At 34.7% G+C, this 21409-nt stretch overlaps 1 protein-coding gene across 1 annotated transcript in view; it reads left to right on the forward strand.

Annotated features, from left to right (window-relative positions):
- The window catches only part of SLC30A5 (solute carrier family 30 member 5), a 44290-nt gene extending 28522 nt beyond the window's left edge, over positions 1-15768 (forward strand). The window contains exons 13-16 of the mRNA XM_037801880.1: positions 6446-6647; positions 12069-12295; positions 14221-14349; positions 14944-15768. Of these exons, the coding sequence (XP_037657808.1) occupies positions 6446-6647; positions 12069-12295; positions 14221-14349; positions 14944-15114 (729 nt within the window). The 3' untranslated portion in view covers positions 15115-15768. The remainder of the gene's footprint in view (positions 1-6445; positions 6648-12068; positions 12296-14220; positions 14350-14943) is intronic.
- The last annotated feature ends 5641 nt before the right edge of the window (positions 15769-21409 follow it).

A 21409-nucleotide genomic window follows, 5' to 3' on the forward strand; every position in this document is an offset into this window, starting at 1 on the left:
CTCAATCCCACGATGCTGGGTCCAGAGTCATCCCCTGGAGTCATATCCTTCATTGCCAGAGAGATTTACACCCCTGGGAGTCAGGTCCCATGTAGTGGGGAGAGCAGTGAGATCACCTGCCAAGGTGGCTTAGTTAGAGAGGGCCACATCTGAGCAACAAAGATACACTCAGGGGAAGACTCTCAGGCACAATTATAAGCAGTTTTAGCCTCTCCTTTGCAGTAACAAGCGTCATAGGGGCAAGCCCCAAGACAGAGGGCTCAGCATGTCAGGCCGTCAGTCCCCAGTGTTTGTGAGAACATCAGCAACAATCCAAGTGAGGAAAGCAACACCTCTGCATCCTCCCCCAGTTCCTCAGCGGGGCCCTGAATATGTATTTTTATTCTCTGCCAAAATTACTTTGGGATGTGTTGCTATTTCACTCTAACCTATACAGACCTACCATATGTCACTTCCTCTTCAAAGTTCCGTGTAATTGTGGTGCTTGAACAAACTGACTGTAGAAGTTATATTGTTTAGAAAATATAGATCCTACACAAAATAAACATCTCTTCCCTTGGCCTCACATAGAAATTAAAGTTTTAACACACAGTTTTAACCTTTACCCTTTGGCCCGATTTGCAGATCTGCTTCATGCATATCTCTAATTGAAGTCTGGGCTCTTTTTCCAGCTTTTTTTTTTTTTTTTTTTTTTAACAGTTGCCGTGTGCATTAATAGTGACATTCATATCTGCCGAGCTCTAGCTCTGACTTTCATGTGTCACACAGATACCCAATTTTCCAGAGACCAGTCAGGTTATACACCAAGGGATCAACATCTCAGAGTTTGGAGACAGCCGTTACAATTCAGGAATAGAGTTTACAATCTGGGGACCATTACAATAATCATTTCCCTGTTAGGCTGTGCTCTAAGATTCAATTCTGGAAGGTGCGTTTTTAAATACCTGAGGAAATTTACAGATTGAGAAAATCAGGGAAAAAAATAGAATTTTAAAGTCTTAAACAACTTTTAAATAATTTAAATGGTAGGCTAAGTTTAAAAGACTTGTCCCTTCACCTTCCCCTTACCCTACTTCTTAACATGAGGTATGGAACCACAAGCCAAGAGTAAAAAGTCTCAATTTAGAACTTTATCAGAACATTGGAAACAGTTTAGAAATTGAGTACTGGACCTGCAGTGACAAAGGCAAAATGACACTACTCCTTTGCTTATTCCAAGAGCTGCAGTTAGCCATGGAAGTAAAGAGTCCCTTTCAGATAGCTCTGTCCAGAACTGAAGAGACTAGTAGGATTAATAGGACTTTAGAGATAAAGAGGACTTTAAAGGTTCTGCATTGCTTCTGCATTTCATGGTTTTCCCCTTCTCTGGAGTGGCATGCTTACCTCTGCCTTTCTGAATCCTAATCTTTCAAGGCTCCCTCAAGTCTCCTCTTCTCCGTGAAGCCTTTCCTGAGTATACTTGCCCTCATCCCTTGCAGTATTTAGTCTGTACCATACAATTTAGCACTTATTATCTTTTATTTTCTCAGTGTTTCACACTGTTGTCTTCTACCTTTGCCTAGATAGCTGAACTCACCATAATGGAGAAGAAAGGTGAAGACAACAGGGCAGTGATCTGTTATTCTTTCAGTTTATGTGCATGTTCTTGCCTACAACTATGTCAGTGTTCATGGGGTGAAAATAAATTTTTAAAATAGGACCAATATATTCCCAAAATTGAGAAATGCAGCATGTTATTAATAGGAATTTTCCCTAAGTCTCTTGAGCAATAATTATATGCTCAGTAATATGCAAAGCTAATGGTGTGTGTATTAAAAATCTTTACAAGTAATACAAAGTAAACACTGTTATCACCATCTTCAGTTGAAGAAACTGTGTCTTGTAGACATACAATAAGTAAAATATTTTCTGGCTCTAATGATTTGCTTGAGAGCACATAAGAAATAAGTGACAGAACTGGGACTTGTACCCAAGTCCATCTAACCCTAAAAACTTGAGTGCCTAATCATTACATTATTCTGCTTCTTTTGACAATCTGAATGAAACTGAGATGCATTTTGGTGTTTTATTTGAGATCTCTGCAGGATAGAATTTTTTTAAAGGAAATTTTAATAGGATTCAAGATTATATATGCTTTTCACATTTTGCTGTCAAGTATAAAATGTGAAGGTTGTGACAGTTCAAAAAAATAAGAGAAATGCTAGGCATTATAAAGGGGGAGAAATGAGGATGCCTTTCCCATCCCAAAATATTTGGTATAATTACTAAGAAATAAGAATAAAATTCTTTTCTGAAATATGGAATGCCTTCTTAGGGCCCAGAGGTTTTGGATTTTGTACTTACTTACTTTGTATTTAATTATTTACCTTCCAAAGACTCTTTAAGTACACCAAGCAGTTTTTAAGCGTGTTGGACCCAATACCTTTTAGTAACAAATATTTTTTAATGCCCTCTACTACCCTGAAATGAACTTCAGAGATAATGTAATTTCCCATACACATCTTTAAAAAATAGTAATAGCAATGCCCTCGGTGCAATATAAAGATGAAATAAAAGGAAAGTAATTAAAAATAAATAATATATTTTTCAATTCATGGAAGTTCAGGTACAACAATACTAGCAGACATAATGAATGAGTTAGATGTTTGCACCTATACAAAAAAAAAAAAAAAAAAAAAAAACACCAGGAGTTCCAGCTTTTAGTAATGCAGACTGATTAAGAAGTACTGTATTGGCAATGCAGATACCTTGGGTAGCCATTGGTAGTATCCTTTTTGTCTTAGTTTGACAAAAATTATAATACCACAATGGGTTTGGCCTAAACAATAAGCAATTATTGGCTTACAGTTTTAGAGACTAGAAGTCCAAGTCAAGACATTGGCAAGACCATGCTTTCTGCCAGGTTCAGTAGTGTTCTTGTTGGGCTGGCTGCAGGCAGTCATTGGGGTTCCTTGGCTTTCCCGTCACATGGGCATGTCCTTCCCTTTCTCCACTTCTGGGTTCCCACTAACTTCCACCTTTCCCTGTGGCCTCCTCTTTTTCAGGCCTTTAGTAATCCAGATTAAGATTTACCATCATCAGTCGGGCCACACCTTAACTAAAATAACATCTCCTAGAGGTCCTATTTACAATGCATTCACCCCATAGAACTGAAGATTAAGATTAAGAACATGTCTATGTTGGAGTACATAATTCAGTCTACCACAGTTTTCCATAATAATGAACCACCCTTAGGAAAGTTCCAAAGAAAATAAAGCATAATCTTCTCTAGTTTAACACAGTAGTTGAAAATTTCAGCATATACTGAAATAGTACCCAGAATATTTTGATTATGTATAAACGGGGTTAGTTCTAGGCCAAAATAATTATAAGCAAGGTTTTATTAATCTGTATGAATGTCCAGTAAGACTTTAGAGTGTTATGCAGGACAGGATAATTTGTTGGACAACCATCTGCACTGCAGGTGTCCTAATATTATCCCTGGCCTCTACCTATCAAATGCCTGCAGCACTCAACTGGTCATTGTAGCAGCCAAAAAGAAGCCTTCTCGGATTTCCAGACAGTCTCTGGGGAGTGGTAGTTCCCTCTTTGAGAACAATTACCTGCCCTCTTGTATCAAAATAATTCAAGGTTGAATTTTTTTAGTTAAATGCCTTGATGGCAGCTGTATATTCTAGATTAATTAAACTTCTGTTTTGTTCTGTTTAAGTTACTGTTTTGTGATAATCAAAAACTAATTCAATCATTGTTGTAGCCTTCCAAAAATACACTAGGATTCTTCCTGGCCTTTGTAGAGATAGTTCCTAGAATAGTACCTGATACATAATGGTGTTTAACAAATACTTTATCCTCTTCCTCTCAAAATTTAAACTCCTAGAATACAGAATTCTTAATTTAGAAGTCTGTTTAATTGGGTTATATTTGAAATTTTACCTACATTCTGAAAATATTGTATATATTTATATAATATTAGATCATCATATGCTACTACTGTTTTTTAAATTACATTCTATACATAGATAGGATCAATAATTGGTGCATAATCTCTAAGTATATAGAGAAGTCAGTATCAGGAGTTATCAATGGTTGTCTACAATGAAGGCAACAGTATGTGGGGAACAGATTAGGAGGGAAATCTGCTTTTTGTTCTTTATCTTTTTGTACTTTGTGCAGGCATTACCTATTCAAAAACATTGAAATTTTTTTCTTTAAAGTATACCTACTTAATAGCTATAAACTATGATGACTGAGTTTTCATTTGTGTTCCAAAAGTTATGGTTGAAATAAGTACTGGTAGACCATTAGCCTATTGCTCAACTATTCGTGTTTGAATGTGGTTGCCGAGGAAACAGTATGTCTGTTTTGAATCTTTGATCTTTTTCACATAGACACACACACACACACATGCACACACACCAACTCTCACCAATCCCAAACAAGGTTGCCATCATCACTTGTCTAGACCATTATAGTAGTCTCCCCAACTGTATTACCCTTCTCCCTTGGTATCTAATCTATCCACTGATGATAAAGTAGTCTTCCTGAAACTGATCATGTTACCCCCTTGCTTAAAATCCTTTTCCACCAGCCTGTACCTATTCTGAACTATTTGCCCTTCATTCTTCTGACCTTGTGATGTTCTCCCTGTATCCTCATATTTTACATATGCTGTCTCTTAACATTGGAATACCCTTCCTTCATCTCTGCCCTTTAGCCTCTCTCAAGACTTTGCTTAAATGTCTCCTCTTGTGGGACATTTTGCCTTAACCCTTCTCTTCCCTTCTTAAAATTTGTTAGCTTCCCCTTCTCCCATTGTTTTTTGAGCATTCTTCTATTGGCAGCATTGAATTATAATTGTTGTTTAATTTGTCACTCTTCCACAATTAAGAGTAAATGGCTTTCGAACCTGAACTGTGTGTCTTTAACTCTTAAATTCTAGCACCTGGCTTGTAGTAAGAAATCAGCAATGAATTGTTGAATGACTAAAAGCAGTTATGAGAAAAGCACATCTTGTTGGAAGCACCTATTAGTAAAATGTTTCTGGAGTACAGTTTGGAAATATCTGTTGAATTTTTAAATGCTGATATCCTTTGACCTTTAATATTTATTATATAAAAACATTCACACAAGTATGTTGAAGTGCATGATTCATTGTACCATTCTTTGTAATGGTGAAAAAAAAATAGAATCCAATGTCCATGAAAGAAAAGGACTAGTTAAATAAATTTAAGGTTGTCCATGTAATACAATACTATGCAGCTATTAAAAAGAATAAAATATATCTATATATACTGGCATGAAAAAATATTGACAAGATGTATTAAGTGAAAAAAATTGCAAAAACTATATATAGTATCTCTTTGGTTTAAAAAGGAATGTATATGTGTGTCGATACATGCACAGAAAAACACAGAAGTAACTTGAGGCTTTTACTTTCTACACTGCTTTTACTTTTTTCTAAAGAAATACACAAAGACAAAGTGTTTTTCAGTAGAGGAAAAGAAGTGTTTGTGAGATCATGGGATTCATTTAAGCAGTATTTGGCTTCACCCTAAAACCTGTTAACCAAAAACTGCCCATAAAGCTGATTCAAATTTTTAAATCTGGTATATAAACAGTAATAGGAAGAAGTAAATAAGCTCCATACATGTTTACTAAAGTAAATCTCCTCTCTTACTACCTTTGAAAAGTAATTAAAAATTATTTATTCCTCTCAGTTTTATATTTTACTTTTATAAAACAACTGGATTTCTATAAAAGAGAAATTGTAGATGTGTATATTAAATAAGTCCCTGAGCTACTATTCAAAATCATTTTGTAAGACAGGATAATCAAGAGTAAATAATTTTGTTTATCCCTTGGAATGTTCTTTGTGGCACCATTAAATTGAGATGGTTTCATTCACTTTATTAAAAAATGAGAGATTACTACTGTTTACATACTTTTTTGTTGTACTTTTTTTACTTTGGAAAATTTTACTGTATTTAAGGCACAATGAAACTATTTCCAATCCAATTGTAAATTATTATTATTAAAAACTGTTGAAATTTACCTTATACTATAAACAAGATTTCAAGTACAGTATAGACTTTTTAAGTAAACAATACTTTCAAACTCTTTATTTACATAAACAAAATAAAACTTTAGCATCGTTTATATATCCATTATACAAGTACATGTGATTCTTAATCACTATTGAAAGCAAATCCAAATGCCTCTACTTGTCACTATTTTCTTTGGTATTTGAGAGTTGAAATGTTTATTCTAAAATATTGTAAAATTAACATTTAAAATTTTAGATATACTTATTGAACTTAGTGAGCTTTTACTGTCAATACTTTATAAACTGTAAACAGAAAACCATATATAGTATATGGTAACTTTTAAATCACAAGTTTATTAAGAAATTACAAATTTAAAGGTTTTCTTTTCTCCTTTTTACTAGCCAGTCTCAGTTGGAGGGCTGATAGTAAACCTTATTGGTATCTGTGCCTTTAGCCATGACCATAACCATACTCATGGAGTTTCTCAAGGAGGTTGTCACTCATCTGATCACAGCCATTCCCACCATGTCCACAGCCACAATGATCATGGGCACGGTCACAGCCACGGATCTGCAGGTGGAGGCATGAATGCTAACATGAGGGGTGAGTCCTTGCCAAATATTCGCTTCTTTTCAACCATTCTGAGGAACAATTCTGTTTTTGTTTGTATTAGATAGTGGGTTTCTGGTATGATTTTATTTTTAAAAAACAATCTTTGGCTAAAAAACAAGTCAAGTCATCTGCTATAGAAAATACATTTGTTCATATATATCAATTTTTAATTAATAATTGGGAAGCTGAAGGGGGGAGAAAAAGACATTTTGGAGTCTTTCCTGGCTCTCCTCCCAGTGTCCTCTGGATCTGGTCTGTGCCCCCTGCACTGGTGCCTGGCTCTGTTTTAGTGGGAAATACTGATGAACCACCTGTCAAAAGCCTTAACACAAACCCAATCAACAACAAAACCCTAGCACAAGAGAAACTGACCTTCAAAATAAACCTATCAGGATAATCAGATGCACACATATCAGCAAAAAATTGCAAGCCATACTAAGAAACAGGAGGATATAACCCAAATTAATAAGTCAGAAATACACTAGAGGCATGCAGTAGAAGATTTGAACAGGCAGAAGAAAGGATCAGCGAGCTAGAAGTCAGGACATCTGAAACTGAACAGACAAAAGAACAGAGAGAGAAAAAAGAATGGAAAAAATGAAACAGGGTTTCAGGGAATTGAATGACAGCACAAAGCACACAAACATACACACCCTGGGTACCCCAGAGGAGAAGTAAAGGGAAAGGGGAAGAAAGAATATTTGAGGAAATAATGATTTAAAATGTCCCAACTCTTATAAATATCTTTTAAAATTGAAACTATACAGAGTACTTTCTCTGATCATAATGGAATGAAGCTGGAAATCAATAACAGGTGAAGAATGGGGAATTGTACAAATATATGGAGATTAAACAACACACTCTTACACAATCAGTGGGTCAAAGAAGAAATTGCAAGAGAAATTAGTAGTATCTCAAGATGAATGAAAATGAGAACACAACATATAAAAAGTTATGGAATGCAGCTAAGGCAGTACTGAGAGGGAAATTTACAGCCCTAAACAGCTACATTAAGGAAGAAAGAGCTAAAATCAAAGACCTAACTACACACCGGAAGGAACTAGATAAAGAACAGCAAACTAATCCCAAAGCAAGCAGAAGTAAAGAAATAACAAAGATAACAGTGAAAATAAATGAAATGGAGAACAAAAAAAAAAAACAATAGAACCAATAAAACCAAAAGTTGGTTCTTTGAGATCAGTAAAATTGGCAAACCTTAGCTAGACTGACAAAGAAAAATGAGAAAGACACAAATAAATAAAATCAGAAATGGGGGGGGGGGCATTACCACTTACCCCAGAGAAAGATAAAAGTTCATAAGAGGATACTATGAACCATTGTATGCCAACAAATTAGATAACTTAGATGAAATGGACAGATCCTAGAAACATAACAACCTACACTGACTCTAGAAGAAATAGAAGACCTCAACAAACTAATTACAAGTATAGGATTGAACAGTTATTGAAAACCTCCTAACAAAGAAAAACCCAGGACCAGATGGCTTCACAGGTGAGTTCTACAAATCATTCCAAGAAAAATTAATACCAATCCTGCTCAAACTCTTCCAAAAAAATGAAGAAGAGGGAACACTACCTAACTTGTTATATGAAGCCAACATCTCCCTAATACCAAAGCCAGATAAAGATACTACAAGAAAAGAAAATTGCAGACTAATCTCTAATAAATATAGATGCAGAAATCCTCAACAAAATACTTGTAAATTGAATTCAACAGCACATTTAAAGAATTATACACAATGATCAAGCAAGTTTTATTCCAGGTATGTAAGTGTGGTTCAACATAAGAAAATCAACTAATGTAATACAACAGATTAACAAATGAAAGGAGAAGAAATACATGATCTTGACTGATGCAGAAAAGGCATTTGACAAAATTCAGCATCCTTTCTTGATGAAAACACTTTGAAAAATAGGAATAGAAGGAAATTTTCACAACATGATAAAGGGCATGTATGAAAAACCCACAGCTAATTTCGTACTCAATAGTGAGAGACCAAAAGCATTCCCTCTAAGAAACACTTGTCAGGAACAAGACAAGGATGCCCATTGTCACTACTGTTATTCAACATTGTGCTAGAAGTTATAGCTAGAATAGTTAGGAAAGAAAAAGAAATAAACGGCATTTGATCAAAAAGAAATAAAACTTTCACTATTTGCAGACGACATGATCCCGTATTTACAAAGTCCCAAAATATCTACCTCAAAGCTTCTAAAGTAATAAATGAGTTCAGCAAAGTGGTGGGACACAAGATCAACATGCAAAAATCAGTAGTGTTTCTATACACTAGTAATGAGCAATTAGGGCAAGGGGGTCAAGAAAAAAATTCCATTTCATTAGCTAAAAGAATCAGATATCTAGGAATTCATTTAACCAAGGATGTGAAGAACCTTAATTCTGAAAACTACAAAACATTGCTATAAGAAACCAAAGAAGACCTAAATAAATGGAAGGACATTCTGTGTTCATGGATTGAAGGGCTAAATGTCATTAAAATGTCAGTTCTACCCAAATTGATTAACAGATTCAACTCAATCCCAATCAAAATTCCAACAACCTACTTTACAGATTTAGAAAAGTGAGTTATCAGATTTATTTGGGAGGGTGAGGGGCCTCGAATAGCCAGCATCTTGAAAGAGAAGAACAAAGTTGAAGGACTCACACTCCCTGATTTTATAGCATATTACAAAACTACAATGGTTTAAAAAAAAAAAAAAAAAAAAAAAAGAAAACAGCATGGTATTGACATAAAGATAGATACATTGACAAATGGAATAGAGTTGAGAGTTCAGAAAAGAGACCCTCACATCTATGGTCAATTGATTTTTGACAAAGCTGCCATGTCCACTCAACTGAGACACTGCTGGGAAAACTGGATATCTGTATCCAAAAAGAATGAAAGAGGACCCCTATCTCACACCTGCTACAAAATTTAACTTTGAGTTAATTTTTTTACAATGGATCAGAGACCAAATTAGAAGAGCCAGGATCATAAATTTTCTAGAAGAAAATGTAGGGAAACGTCTTCAAGCTCTTGTGGTAAGTGTGTTTCTTAGACCTTACACCCAAAGTACAAGCAACAAAAGAAAAAATAGGTAAATGGGACCTCCTGAAACTTGAAGACATTTGTGCTTCAAAGCACTTTGTCAAGAGGTAAAAAGGCAGCCTACTCAATGGGAGAAAATATTTGGATATATTTGATAGGGGTTTAATATCCAGTATATATAAAGAAATTCTACAACTCAATAAAAGAGAAACAACCCAATTAAAAATGGGCAAAAGACATTGTTCCAGTTTGCTGATGCTGCCGTTTGCAAAACACCAGAGATGGATTGGCTTTTATAAAGGGGGTTGATTTAATTACACAGTTACAGTCTTAAGGCCATAAAGTATCCAAGGTAAGGCATCAACAGTAGGGTACCTTCACTGAAGGATGGCCATTGGTGTCTGAAAATCTGTTAGCTCGGAAGGCATGTGGCTGGTGTCCGTTTGCTCCCACATTGCGTTTCAAAATGGCATTCTCCAAAATGTTGCTCTTGTGGCATTTTGTCCTCTCTTAGCTGCAGCTGTTCTTCAAGATGTCACTTTCAGTTGCTCTCCAAAATGTCACTTACAGCTACTCTACATCTGGGCCTGTGTGGCTCTTTTTAAAGTACTCCAGTGATCTAATAAAGACCCACCCTGAATGGGTGGGGCAACACCTCCATAGAAATAATCCAGTGAAAGTTCTCGCCCACAGTTGATTGAGTCACATCTCCATGGAAACACTGAACCAATAGGTTCCAACCTAATAAACACTAATACGTCTACCCTCACAAGATTGCCTCAAAGAACATGGAGTCTTGGGGGACATACCTCCAAACTGGCACAGACATGAATAGGCATTTTTCGAAAGGTGATATACAGATGGCTAAAAAAAGCACATGAAAAGATGCTCAACATCACTAGTTATTAGGGAAATGCAAATCAAAACCACAATGAGATATCATTTCACACCTACTAGAATGGCCACTATTAAACAAACAGAAAACTACAAGTGTTGGAGGATGTGGAGAAATAGGAATACTTATTCACTGCTGATGGGAATGTAAAATGGTATAGCCATTGTGGAAGACAGTATGGCAGTTCCTCTGTAAGCTAAATACAAAACTTCTATATGATCCAGCAATCCCTGCTACTCAGTTTATATTCAGAAGAACTGTAAGTTGGGATGTGAACAGACATTTGCACACTGATGTTCATAGCGGCATTATTCACAATTGCCAAAAGATGGAAGCAACCCAAGTATCCATCAACTGATGAATGGATAAACAAATGGTGTGGTATATACATACAATGGAATATTATTCACGTGTAAGAAGGAATGAAGTCCTGATGCATGCAAAAACTTGGATGAACCTTGAGAATTTATGTTGAGTGAAGTAAGCCAGATACCAAAGGACAAATATGGTATGATCTCAGTAATATAAAATAAATATAATGAGGAAATTCATGGAGTTAGTATCTAGAATACAGGTTACCAGAAGATAGAATGAGCATAGAGAATGCAATCTGATACTTAATGTTTGTGGAATTTTTAATAAGGTCAATTGTAAATGTTTAGAAAGGGATAGAGGTGATGGTAGCACATTATCATGTGTGTAAGTAACAATCCTTAGTCGCATGTGTGATTGTGGTTGAAAGGGGAAGTTTAGGGTCATGTATATCCCTAGAATGAAAGCTAGAGGATGAAATAAGGGACTATATAACATAGTGAACCCTTTTGTGGATGATGTTGGTAGTTAATAGTACAGATACAAGTATGTTCTTCTGTGAATTAGAACAAATGTATGTCACAAGTACAAGGTATTAATAATATGGGGAAAAATATACCTAATGCAAACTATAGATTCTAGTTAACAGTAATATCTTAATATTCTTCCATCATTTGTATCAAAGGTACCATACCTATGCTAAGTGTCAATAATAGGGTATATAAGGGGCATGGGGGTTTTCTTTGGGGAGCTATGAAAATGTTCTAAAATTGATTGTGGCAATGAAAGCACAGCGCTGTGATTGTACTGAGAGCCATTGATTTTAATAGTTTACTCTGTTGGTTTAGTATAAATGATTTGGGTAATGTCGTGGTTTGGCTCAAGTATGGTTGGTTTCTGGGAAGCCTTCCTAGACATGCTACACTATCATAAAACTCACCACAATGTGTAGTGGTTGCCCATGTACATGCCTTTTTTTGCCACTATACTGTGAACTCCTTGAAGGCAGTAACCATGTTTTAGTCATTTAAAGTACCAGCCCCTAGCATAGTGTCTGATGTATAGCAGGTACTCAGTAATATTTGTAGAATGGATGAAAGAACTTAATTTTTGATGTTTTTATGTATTTTCCTTGTAGGTGTATTTCTGCATGTTTTGGCAGACACGCTTGGCAGTATTGGTGTAATCGTATCCACCATTCTTATAGAACAGTTTGGATGGTTCATTGCTGATCCTCTCTGTTCTCTTTTTATTGCTATATTAATATTTCTCAGTGTTATCCCATTGATTAAAGATGCCTGTCAGGTACTGCTTCTGAGACTGCCACCAGAATATGAAAAGGAACTACATATTGCTTTAGAAAAGGTCTGTATGTAATTTCTTCACTGTTTTTTTCCTTTTAAAATAGCATTTTTAATTGAATAAGTTGATTAAAAAGAAATGTGCAAAATGTAAATGAAGAAAATAAAGTTTTACTTAAGGAACATAAAAGAGGGACTGAATGAATGGATAGAGACATTTTCTTGGATGGGAAGACTATTGTGAAGATGTTGATTTCTTGCATCTTAATGTCAATCCAGTTTCCCTCTCACTGGGATTTATTTCTTTTGTTTTTTGTTTGGGGGAGGGGGTGATAATCCAATATTTGGTTTTTGGGGGAAGAATTAATGCCTGAGAATAAGCAAGAAAATACACATTTACAAAATTAATAAGATCATATTTTGCAGTTTTAAAGTTATAGAATTTAACTAACAAAACTAACAATTTGAGCCTTTCACAGAAATAAACCTGCAACTCAATAGAGAAAAAATAAAAATAGGTTGTCCAGAGGTAGACCCTGGAACTTTTGGGAATTCAATGTATAGTAAAAATGGCATTTCAGATCAGTGGGGAGAAAATGTTAACCTAATTAACCCACTTTGGGTCAGTTACCATTTCCATTTGACAGAAATGAAAAGCTGTATGGCTACACAATACCATACGAAAAATATTTTTCCAATGTATTGTCTCTAAATAACAAAAAAATATATAAAATTTCTACAATAAAATAGAAGAAAAAATTTATGGTTATGTAGGTAGTGATGGCCTTTGTTAATAACCTTAAGTAGAAACCAGAACCAAAAAGTGGGGGGAGGAGGGGCAGTAGATACACAGATTTGACCAATTGAAATTGAAAATTACCAATTGGCAGAAAGTTCCATTAGCAACTATGAAAAAGGCAGTCCAGGAGAAAATGTTTGCAGCATGTGTAAACATCCTTACAATCCGTAATCCTTTAAATAAAGAAAAAGACATATAGAAAAATGGACAGAGAATATAAACAGGCAGTTAGTAGAAAAAAATACAAAATAGAATGTATTTTACCTTGTGGTTTGCCATACCATGGTAAAGGAATTGTGATCTGGTGATGAAAAGTTGACATCTTGAATATTTAAGCTATAGCATCTTAACCCACTGTTGTCATGAGTAAAATTAGTAATGTTTTCTCAACCCCTCATAATTACTGAATATTAATCCTACTAAAAAAGTATTTTTTTCATTTCAAAAATAATATATGTCCATTACAGAAAACTTCAAAATACAGAAAAGGACAAAAAAATAACCAAAAAAAGCACATAATTCTGCCACCTGGAAGGACTTTTACAAGGTGTTTTTCTGTATCAATTTTTTTAATAAAAATAGCAAAAAGCTGTTTTATATGGTTTTATAAATTTTTCCCCATTTAATTATGTCATTTTCAGTGTTTTAATGCAGTATTTTTAATGGCAATGTGGTATTACATTGTATATGGGTAGTCTTTGATTTATTTAACCAATCCTCTATTGTTGAACATTGAGGATATCTTTTGAATGTTCTATATATAACAAATGACGTGTTTATGTGTATAAAGGAGACCATGGTAGTTCATTGAATGACGTGTCCAGGTAATGTTTGAGATGCCCAACACGTCTATGTAGAATAGGTAAAGTACATGTTAATATAGGTGAAAATGGGTGTGTACCTGTTGGTGATAGCCAAATTTGGGTGCAGAGACCCCTGTAACCCCTGCTTATCTTCTGATTCAAAGCTAACTCCCCTGACATCACTCCCAAGACAGAATGCCTTATATTTTAGACACATTTACTTTTTAGCTAGTTGTCCCTCTCCTATTCCTGCCCACTTCCGGCCTCTCCTTATTAACTTTTTTTTTTTTAATCAGCTTAATAGAGGTAACTGGAACAAAGAGTTGCTATGTGTTAAGCAAATTAACCTTTAAGACCAGTTATATCACCTCTACTTTTATTTGACAGATACAGAAAATTGAAGGCTTAATATCATATCGAGACCCTCATTTTTGGCGTCATTCTGCCAGTGTTGTGGCAGGAACAATTCATATACAAGTAACATCTGATGTGCTGGAACAGAGAGTAGTACAGCAGGTAACAGTCTTTTTGTTTTTAAAGTTATTTTAATTGAGGTAATTCAAATATAAAATCGCACACATCCTAAGTTATACAGATCTTTTTGTCTGGTCAGTTAACTTTGAAAATATATTTCAGCTGTCGAAGAGTAACAGCACTTACCTTTTACATGTAGATTTATTTTATGTCCCAAAATGGTTAAAAGAAAATCAAGTTTTAGTATCAAGAGGACAGGTTTAAGTTAATATTAAAAAGAAAAATTCACTTATGATTCACCTTGGAAATAAGTTATTATAGATATAGGCCTAAATTAATGATAAAATTAGTAGGTTATATGCTACAGTGAGAAATAGTGATCAAAGCAGTTCCTGTATTCCCTATTCTGGGTATATCCAAATAGAAGCAATATTGTTTTCCTTTTCTACTTTGAATGACAGTGCTCCTTTGAATGACAGGCCAGTATTTTACAGTATTTTACTGGCTTTCTAAAAGATCTTTTCTACCATTTTAACTAACTAAATAATAAACATTACTATCTGTAGCTCTAAAAATGTGGTATCAGTTATTTAAGATCTATTAAATGCTTTAAAATGTCTGGATTTTTATAATCAGGTTACAGGAATACTTAAAGATGCTGGAGTAAACAATCTAACAGTTCAAGTGGAAAAAGAGGCATACTTTCAACATATGTCTGGTCTCAGTACCGGATTTCATGATGTTCTGGCTATGACAAAACAAATGGAGTCCATGAAATATTACAAAGATGGTACTTACATCATGTGAGACAACTCAAGAATTACTCCTGTGTATGAATAATGAAGATTACATGAAGGAAGAAAATTGCACATAATTGCACAGGAACATTTTATCATATTTGAAAAAGGTTTTAAAGCTCTCTACTGTTGGATCATGGAATCTTTCTGAAAGATTTAAATACAGAATGAAGCATTAATTGTACAAGTAAAAAAATTATTGGAATTATGTGTATAAACAGGATCTTCAAATTTAAGTGAACATAATATATCATATCATCTTGGAAAGTGGACAAATGATGGATTCTAGTGAAGACCAAAATACTTCTGTGTATTTACTTTCTGTCAGAAAGCATCTCCATTGTAAATATATATTTACATGTTTATTACAAAGACCCAAATGAAAAATTGAATTTTTAATCAATTTTTTGCATAGCCTAAGGATAAAATAGTAACAGAAGTTCTATATTTATGGATTTTCTGTATATGAAACTGGTTTCTAATTATAACTTAAATCCATTAAGTAAAATCTGTATTGCCACTTTAAATGTATACTAAATTATTTGGAAGAAACTTCAACTTATGATGTGAGATAAACAGTAAGATTAGGGAAGTATAACTTTACAGTTTTTGATGTATTACAAACCAACCACTCTGTAAAATAAATTTTTTACTTTTGGTAATATTTGCCAATGAATAATTAATTTATTAGGGTAAAAAGCTTATACTAAGTTGTGTCCATATTATTCATTCACTTGTCTTCTTCCTCCAAAGTAGAATATTCCATTTCTCTGGTATTCCAAGCTGCTTATCAAGTTGGTATCCAAGCAATGTTAGGCTTTTATGTTTTCTTCATTTAGTTCCATGTATTTTGGAACAGCCAATTGAGAGAATCATAAATAATTGTTACCTCATAGTTGAATTCTGTGCCTATGGATATAACTTTAAAATTTTCTGGAATAGATGGATATATAAGAAATAGCAAAGAATAGGTGGTTGTTTTAAGGTTTAATAAGTAAAACTTGTCCATAAATATTTGGGTATCATGAAATCAAAATATTTACCCTATAACTACTTTCTGTGCTAATTTATATTTTTCACTTTCAGTTTAAACTGAAAGTGTAGTCTGAAAAGGCTGGACAATAAATAAATTTGATAATATATGCAGTTTTATGAACACCAAAGAATGTTATCAAAAAGAAACTTTTGTATAGCTATCTTTCTGTTTAAAAGCATCTGAATATTTTCATTCTTATACTAGAAATGTTGAGAAGTAGGATGAATTAATTTTAGTGTGGGGACTATTTTCTTATCTATAACATAATGGCAAGCATATACTGTAAATAATATTTTTATTTTACCAATTTTAATATGTGAAGGGTTTTAGAAATTTATAAATTATTTTGATATTTTTCTTCTTTGCATAGTATTTGGTCTAGAATCTTCAATACATATTAAAAATTTTGAGTAGTGGGAAAATAATTGCATATTGATGTTTTAATACAGTTTTTAAACACATTTTTTGAAGTAGTGATGAGCAATAAATAGTACAACATTATTAGAATTGTTTCCCTTAGAAGGCATATAAACAAAAAGAAAATCAAATTAATGCAATTGATCAGGTTGAGAGAAGAAGGCAGAGGTTTGGAGGTTAAAGGGTTATAGGTGAAAAGCAGAGAAATTGCATTATTGAAAGGACCAGCAAATTGGTACCAGCTCTTACAAATCATGTGAATTCAGGCAAATCAGCCTGTTTAGGTATCTTTTTTCTCCTCATACATAAAATCAAGATAAAATGTGCTCAAATCTCCTCAGGGTTATGAGGAACAAAGGAATAACGTTTGTGAAAATAAATTCAAAGTTTAAAAGGTCAATACAGAGGTTAGTATATTGGTCAGAGTCCTCCAGAGAAACAGAACTGACACTATTTTTATATATGTAAATATTAAGAGATTTATTATAGGAATTGGCTCACGTGACCATGGGAGTTAACAAGTCTGCATCCCATAAGGGCAGTTTTTTTTATTGTAGATGTAATCAGCCATTGTTGGAATCAACAGACTAATGATTTAAATCGACAAAATACCCTCACAGTAACAACCAAACCAAACAACTGGACACCATAACCTAGCCAAATTGGCACACGAAATAACCATTACAGTGAAGAATTACTACATTATTTCAAGCCACCAGTAACCCTACTGTTGGATTTTTTTTTTTAAGGTTGGTTCCAATCTTTTGCTATTATAGACAAACTTTGTACAAATGTTTTGCATATGTGCAAATAAATATGTAGGATAAATTCCCACAAACAGGATTTCAGAGTAAAAGAGTTTGGCGTTTATAATTTTGGAAAATATTGCTGAGTTGAGCTCCATAGAGATTGTAACACTTTACCCTCTGTCCTAGTTTGCTAATGCTGCCGGAATGCAAAATACCAGAGATGGATTGGCTTTTATAAAAGGAGGTTTATTTGGTTACACATTTACAGTCTTAAGGCCATAAAGTGTCCAAGGTAACACATCAGCAATTGGGTACCTTCACTGGAGGATGGCCAATGGTGTCCAGAAAACCTCTGTTAGCTGGGAAGGCATGTGGCTGGCATCTGCTCCAAAGTTCTGGTTTCAAAATGGTTTTCTCCCAGGGCATCCCTCTCTAGGCTGCAGTTCCTCAAAACTGTCACTCTTAGTTGCACTTGGGGTGTTTGTCCTCTCAGCTTCTCCAGAGCAAGAGTCTGCTTTCAGTGGCCATCTTCAAAACTGTCTCTCATCTGCAGCTCCTGTGCTTTCTTCAAAGTGTCCCTCTTGGTTGTAGCAAACTTGCTCCTTCTGTCTGATCTTATATAGTGCTCCAGTAATTTAATTCAGACCCACCCTGAATGGGCGGGCCAACGTCTCCATGGAAATTATCCAACAGAGTCAACGGCGGACAGTTGGGTGGGGCGCATCTCCATGGAAACTCAAAGAATTACAATCTAATTAACACTGATAGGTCTGCCCACACAAGATTACATCAAAGATAATGGTGTTTGGGGAGACAAAATACGTTCAAACTGGCACACTTCCCATCAGCAACATTAGATGTCTCAAAATGGAAATAGTCAAACATTTCTTATGGCCTTAATTAGTATTCAAGTTAAATATGCAGGTGGATAACATATAGATGCTGAACTGAGTTGTTATAAAACCCACTAATGTTCATTTGGCTTTTAAAATGATTTTTCAGAGGGAAAAGTTTTTTTAAAATAATGTGTACTCAATGAAAATGGTCAATTTTGGATTTACTTTTTTATCACACTTTTTGCTGTGTCTCGTTCCTTGTATCCATAGCACAGTTTCCAACAAGATGCTTAAAGATGGTTTTTATATTCTGCTCATATACAAGCATACAGGTTATGTTACATTTTTTTCTCTTCTGATATTTTTACCAAGATATACTTAACATACAATAAAATACAAAGATCTTAAGTGTTTAAGTGAGGTGGCAAGGATATGAAGCAACTGGAACTCACCCACTGCTGATAAGAGTGAAATGATGCAGCCTTTGGAGAACTGTTTGGCAGTTTCTTTCAAATTAAACATACATCCACTCTGATCTAGGAATTTCACTCCTAGGTATTTACCCTAGAGAAATGGAAACATTACCACAAAGAGACGTGTAAAAGAATGTACATATTGATAATAACCACAAACTAGAAATGGCCCAGATATCCATCAACAAAAGATTGGATAATTATAGTATATTCATAAAGAAATACTACTCAGTAATAAAAGAAAATTACTGATACAATGCATAGGAACCTCAAAAACATTAAGGGAAAGATGCCCAACACATAAAGTTTAAACTCAATTTAATTTATATGAAGGCCAAGAACAAATAAAACTATAGTGTTGGAACACAGAAAGTGATTTGTATTAGTCTTCTATTGCTGTTGTAACAAATTACCACAAATTTAGTAGCTCAAACAATACAAATTTACCATCTTATGGTTCTGTAGGTCAGAAGCCTGGTATGAGTCTTGCTAGTCTAAAACCAAGTTGTCAGCAGGGCTGTGTTCCTTTCAAAGAAGCTCTAGAGGAGATTCTTGTTCTTTGCTCATTCAGGTTGTTGGTTGAATTTATTTCCTTGTAGTTGTAGGACTGAGGTCCCTGTTTCTTTACTGATGTTCTCAGTTTACAGAGGCCACCTGCATTCTTTTGACTTGTGGCCCCTTTCTTCCACCTTCAAATCATGTCCCTTTTCTGCTCTGAATCTCTCCTGCCTTTTCTTCTGTTAACTGCATTTCTCCTTGGCCTACTCTTCTGTCTTCCCCTTCCACTTTTTAAGGACTTGTGGTTACATTGGGCCCAACCAGATAATCCAAGATAATCTCCCCATCACAAGGTCTTCAAAGTCCCTTTTACCATGTGAGGGTATTCGCAGTTTCTAGGGATAGGATGTGGACATCTTTGGGGGACTGTTTTTCTGCCTTCCACATGGTTGCTTTAGGGGATAGGGGATTTTATTGGAAAGGGATGGGGGGAAGCTCTGTATCTTCATCAAGGTAGAGGTTACATAGTGTATACAGTGGTCAAAATATTTTAAATTTTAATTTTAATTTAAAGTCTATGTTATCACATTATGTAATTAGTGATTTATTTAGAAGCTACTATGCACTAGGCACTGTATTAAGCACTTAGAATGATCATCTCATATTTTTTATATTTTTTCTTCTAGTACTCTGATGTTCTCACGTTTGTTTTATTGATCTTGTTCAATAATGCAGCTTATTCTAGATTTTCCAGATATAGTCCCACTTTATAGCAATTTTCCATTTGAATTTAAAGGGAAAAGAGATTCCCCCCTACAACAAAGTACAGTATATAGCTCAGCATTAATATTCACACAGTTTATGGAAAACCGTTTTAAGAAAATAATGCAATTCAATAGTTCATTCATAGCCAACAGATACTTTAGTGAGCTCCTTTATACCACAGGCATTGTTCTAAGGAACTGGGGTAGAATCAAAGTCCTCCCCTAATAGAGGGTACTTTCTAGTGTAGAAGACAGACTAGTATATGATAAAATGTCAGGTAGTGATAAGTGCTATGAAGAAAAGCAGTAACTTTTATTAAGCATGATAAAAGAACAGCAAGGTATTGGGTTTCTATTGCTTTTGTTACTGCTCTGTAAGTTTAAAAGTATTTCAAAATAAAAAGCTAAAATTAAAAATATATATATATAGCAAGAAAGCCTATATGATAGCAAAATTAGGTAGATGGCATGGTGAGGACTAGGAAAGCCAGTGGAGGGCTTTGAGTAAGAGATTGACATGAGTGATGTGTTTCAAAAAGATCAGGATAGGAAAGCTAGAGTGAAAGCTAGGGGACAGAAGACTTTTGCTCAAGCCCAAGTGAGGAAGGATGATGGCTTGGACTAAATAGCATGTTAATTGCTTTATATTTTTAAGTTTACTGTTGAAGATAAAAAGATGAATCAGATACATACCCTGACTTCAGTATGTTTACACACTAGGGAAGATAACACATGTAAATAACTAGAATTCAAGATTTAAAGAGATCTGGTATGAAAGAGTGTGACAAAATTCAGAATATGGAGAGGATACTTGTAGCTGGAGACAATGAGGAGGCTTTACAAAGGAGATAGCATTTGATAGACCTCAGAGACTGGTGGGATGTGGAAGTATGAAGGCAAGAAGATTAATTCTATATGGACTGTGCTGAGTAAACCCATAAGTAGTTCACTTTTGCATAAACGTGGCTTTCAGAAATGGGATTTGTAAGCCTGTAGCTAAAAACGGAAGTTAGTACCGGGGCATGGAGGTGTTTGAATATCAGGCTAAATGTTTCTGTTACTCTGGCTCTCTTTAACCGATGGTTCCAAGTTAACCATAGACTTCTTAAGTAATCATATGGGGGTTAATTGGCTCTGTAAGCAGCAGCATGTAACACTCATATACTTTACAAATACCTTACTTCAGGAAGAGTTTCCCATACTTGGTAGCCTCGATTTTCTGTAGGAGCAGGTTAACAATGAGTAATATGAAAGGTTGCAAATTGATATGGTGTGATGGATAATGACTGGCCTAGGAATCAGCTCTCTACCATAGCTGGCATCTAAGGATCAGCAGTCACTTATTCCCTGATTTTAAATGATGAGGTTTGAATCCAGTATATCTAAGATGAAGTTCTTCCAGCCTATGAAATTAAGGCAGTAGTCCTAAATTAATCTATGGAAATCGTTTTGTTGAAGGTATCTATTTTGTCAACAAACACATTAAATGCCTAGTATGTGTAAAAAGAGGTATGATCTACCACCTTCATCGG

This window comes from Choloepus didactylus, chromosome 13 (assembly GCF_015220235.1).
Source record: "Choloepus didactylus isolate mChoDid1 chromosome 13, mChoDid1.pri, whole genome shotgun sequence".
Classification (NCBI taxonomy): domain Eukaryota; kingdom Metazoa; phylum Chordata; class Mammalia; order Pilosa; family Megalonychidae; genus Choloepus; species Choloepus didactylus.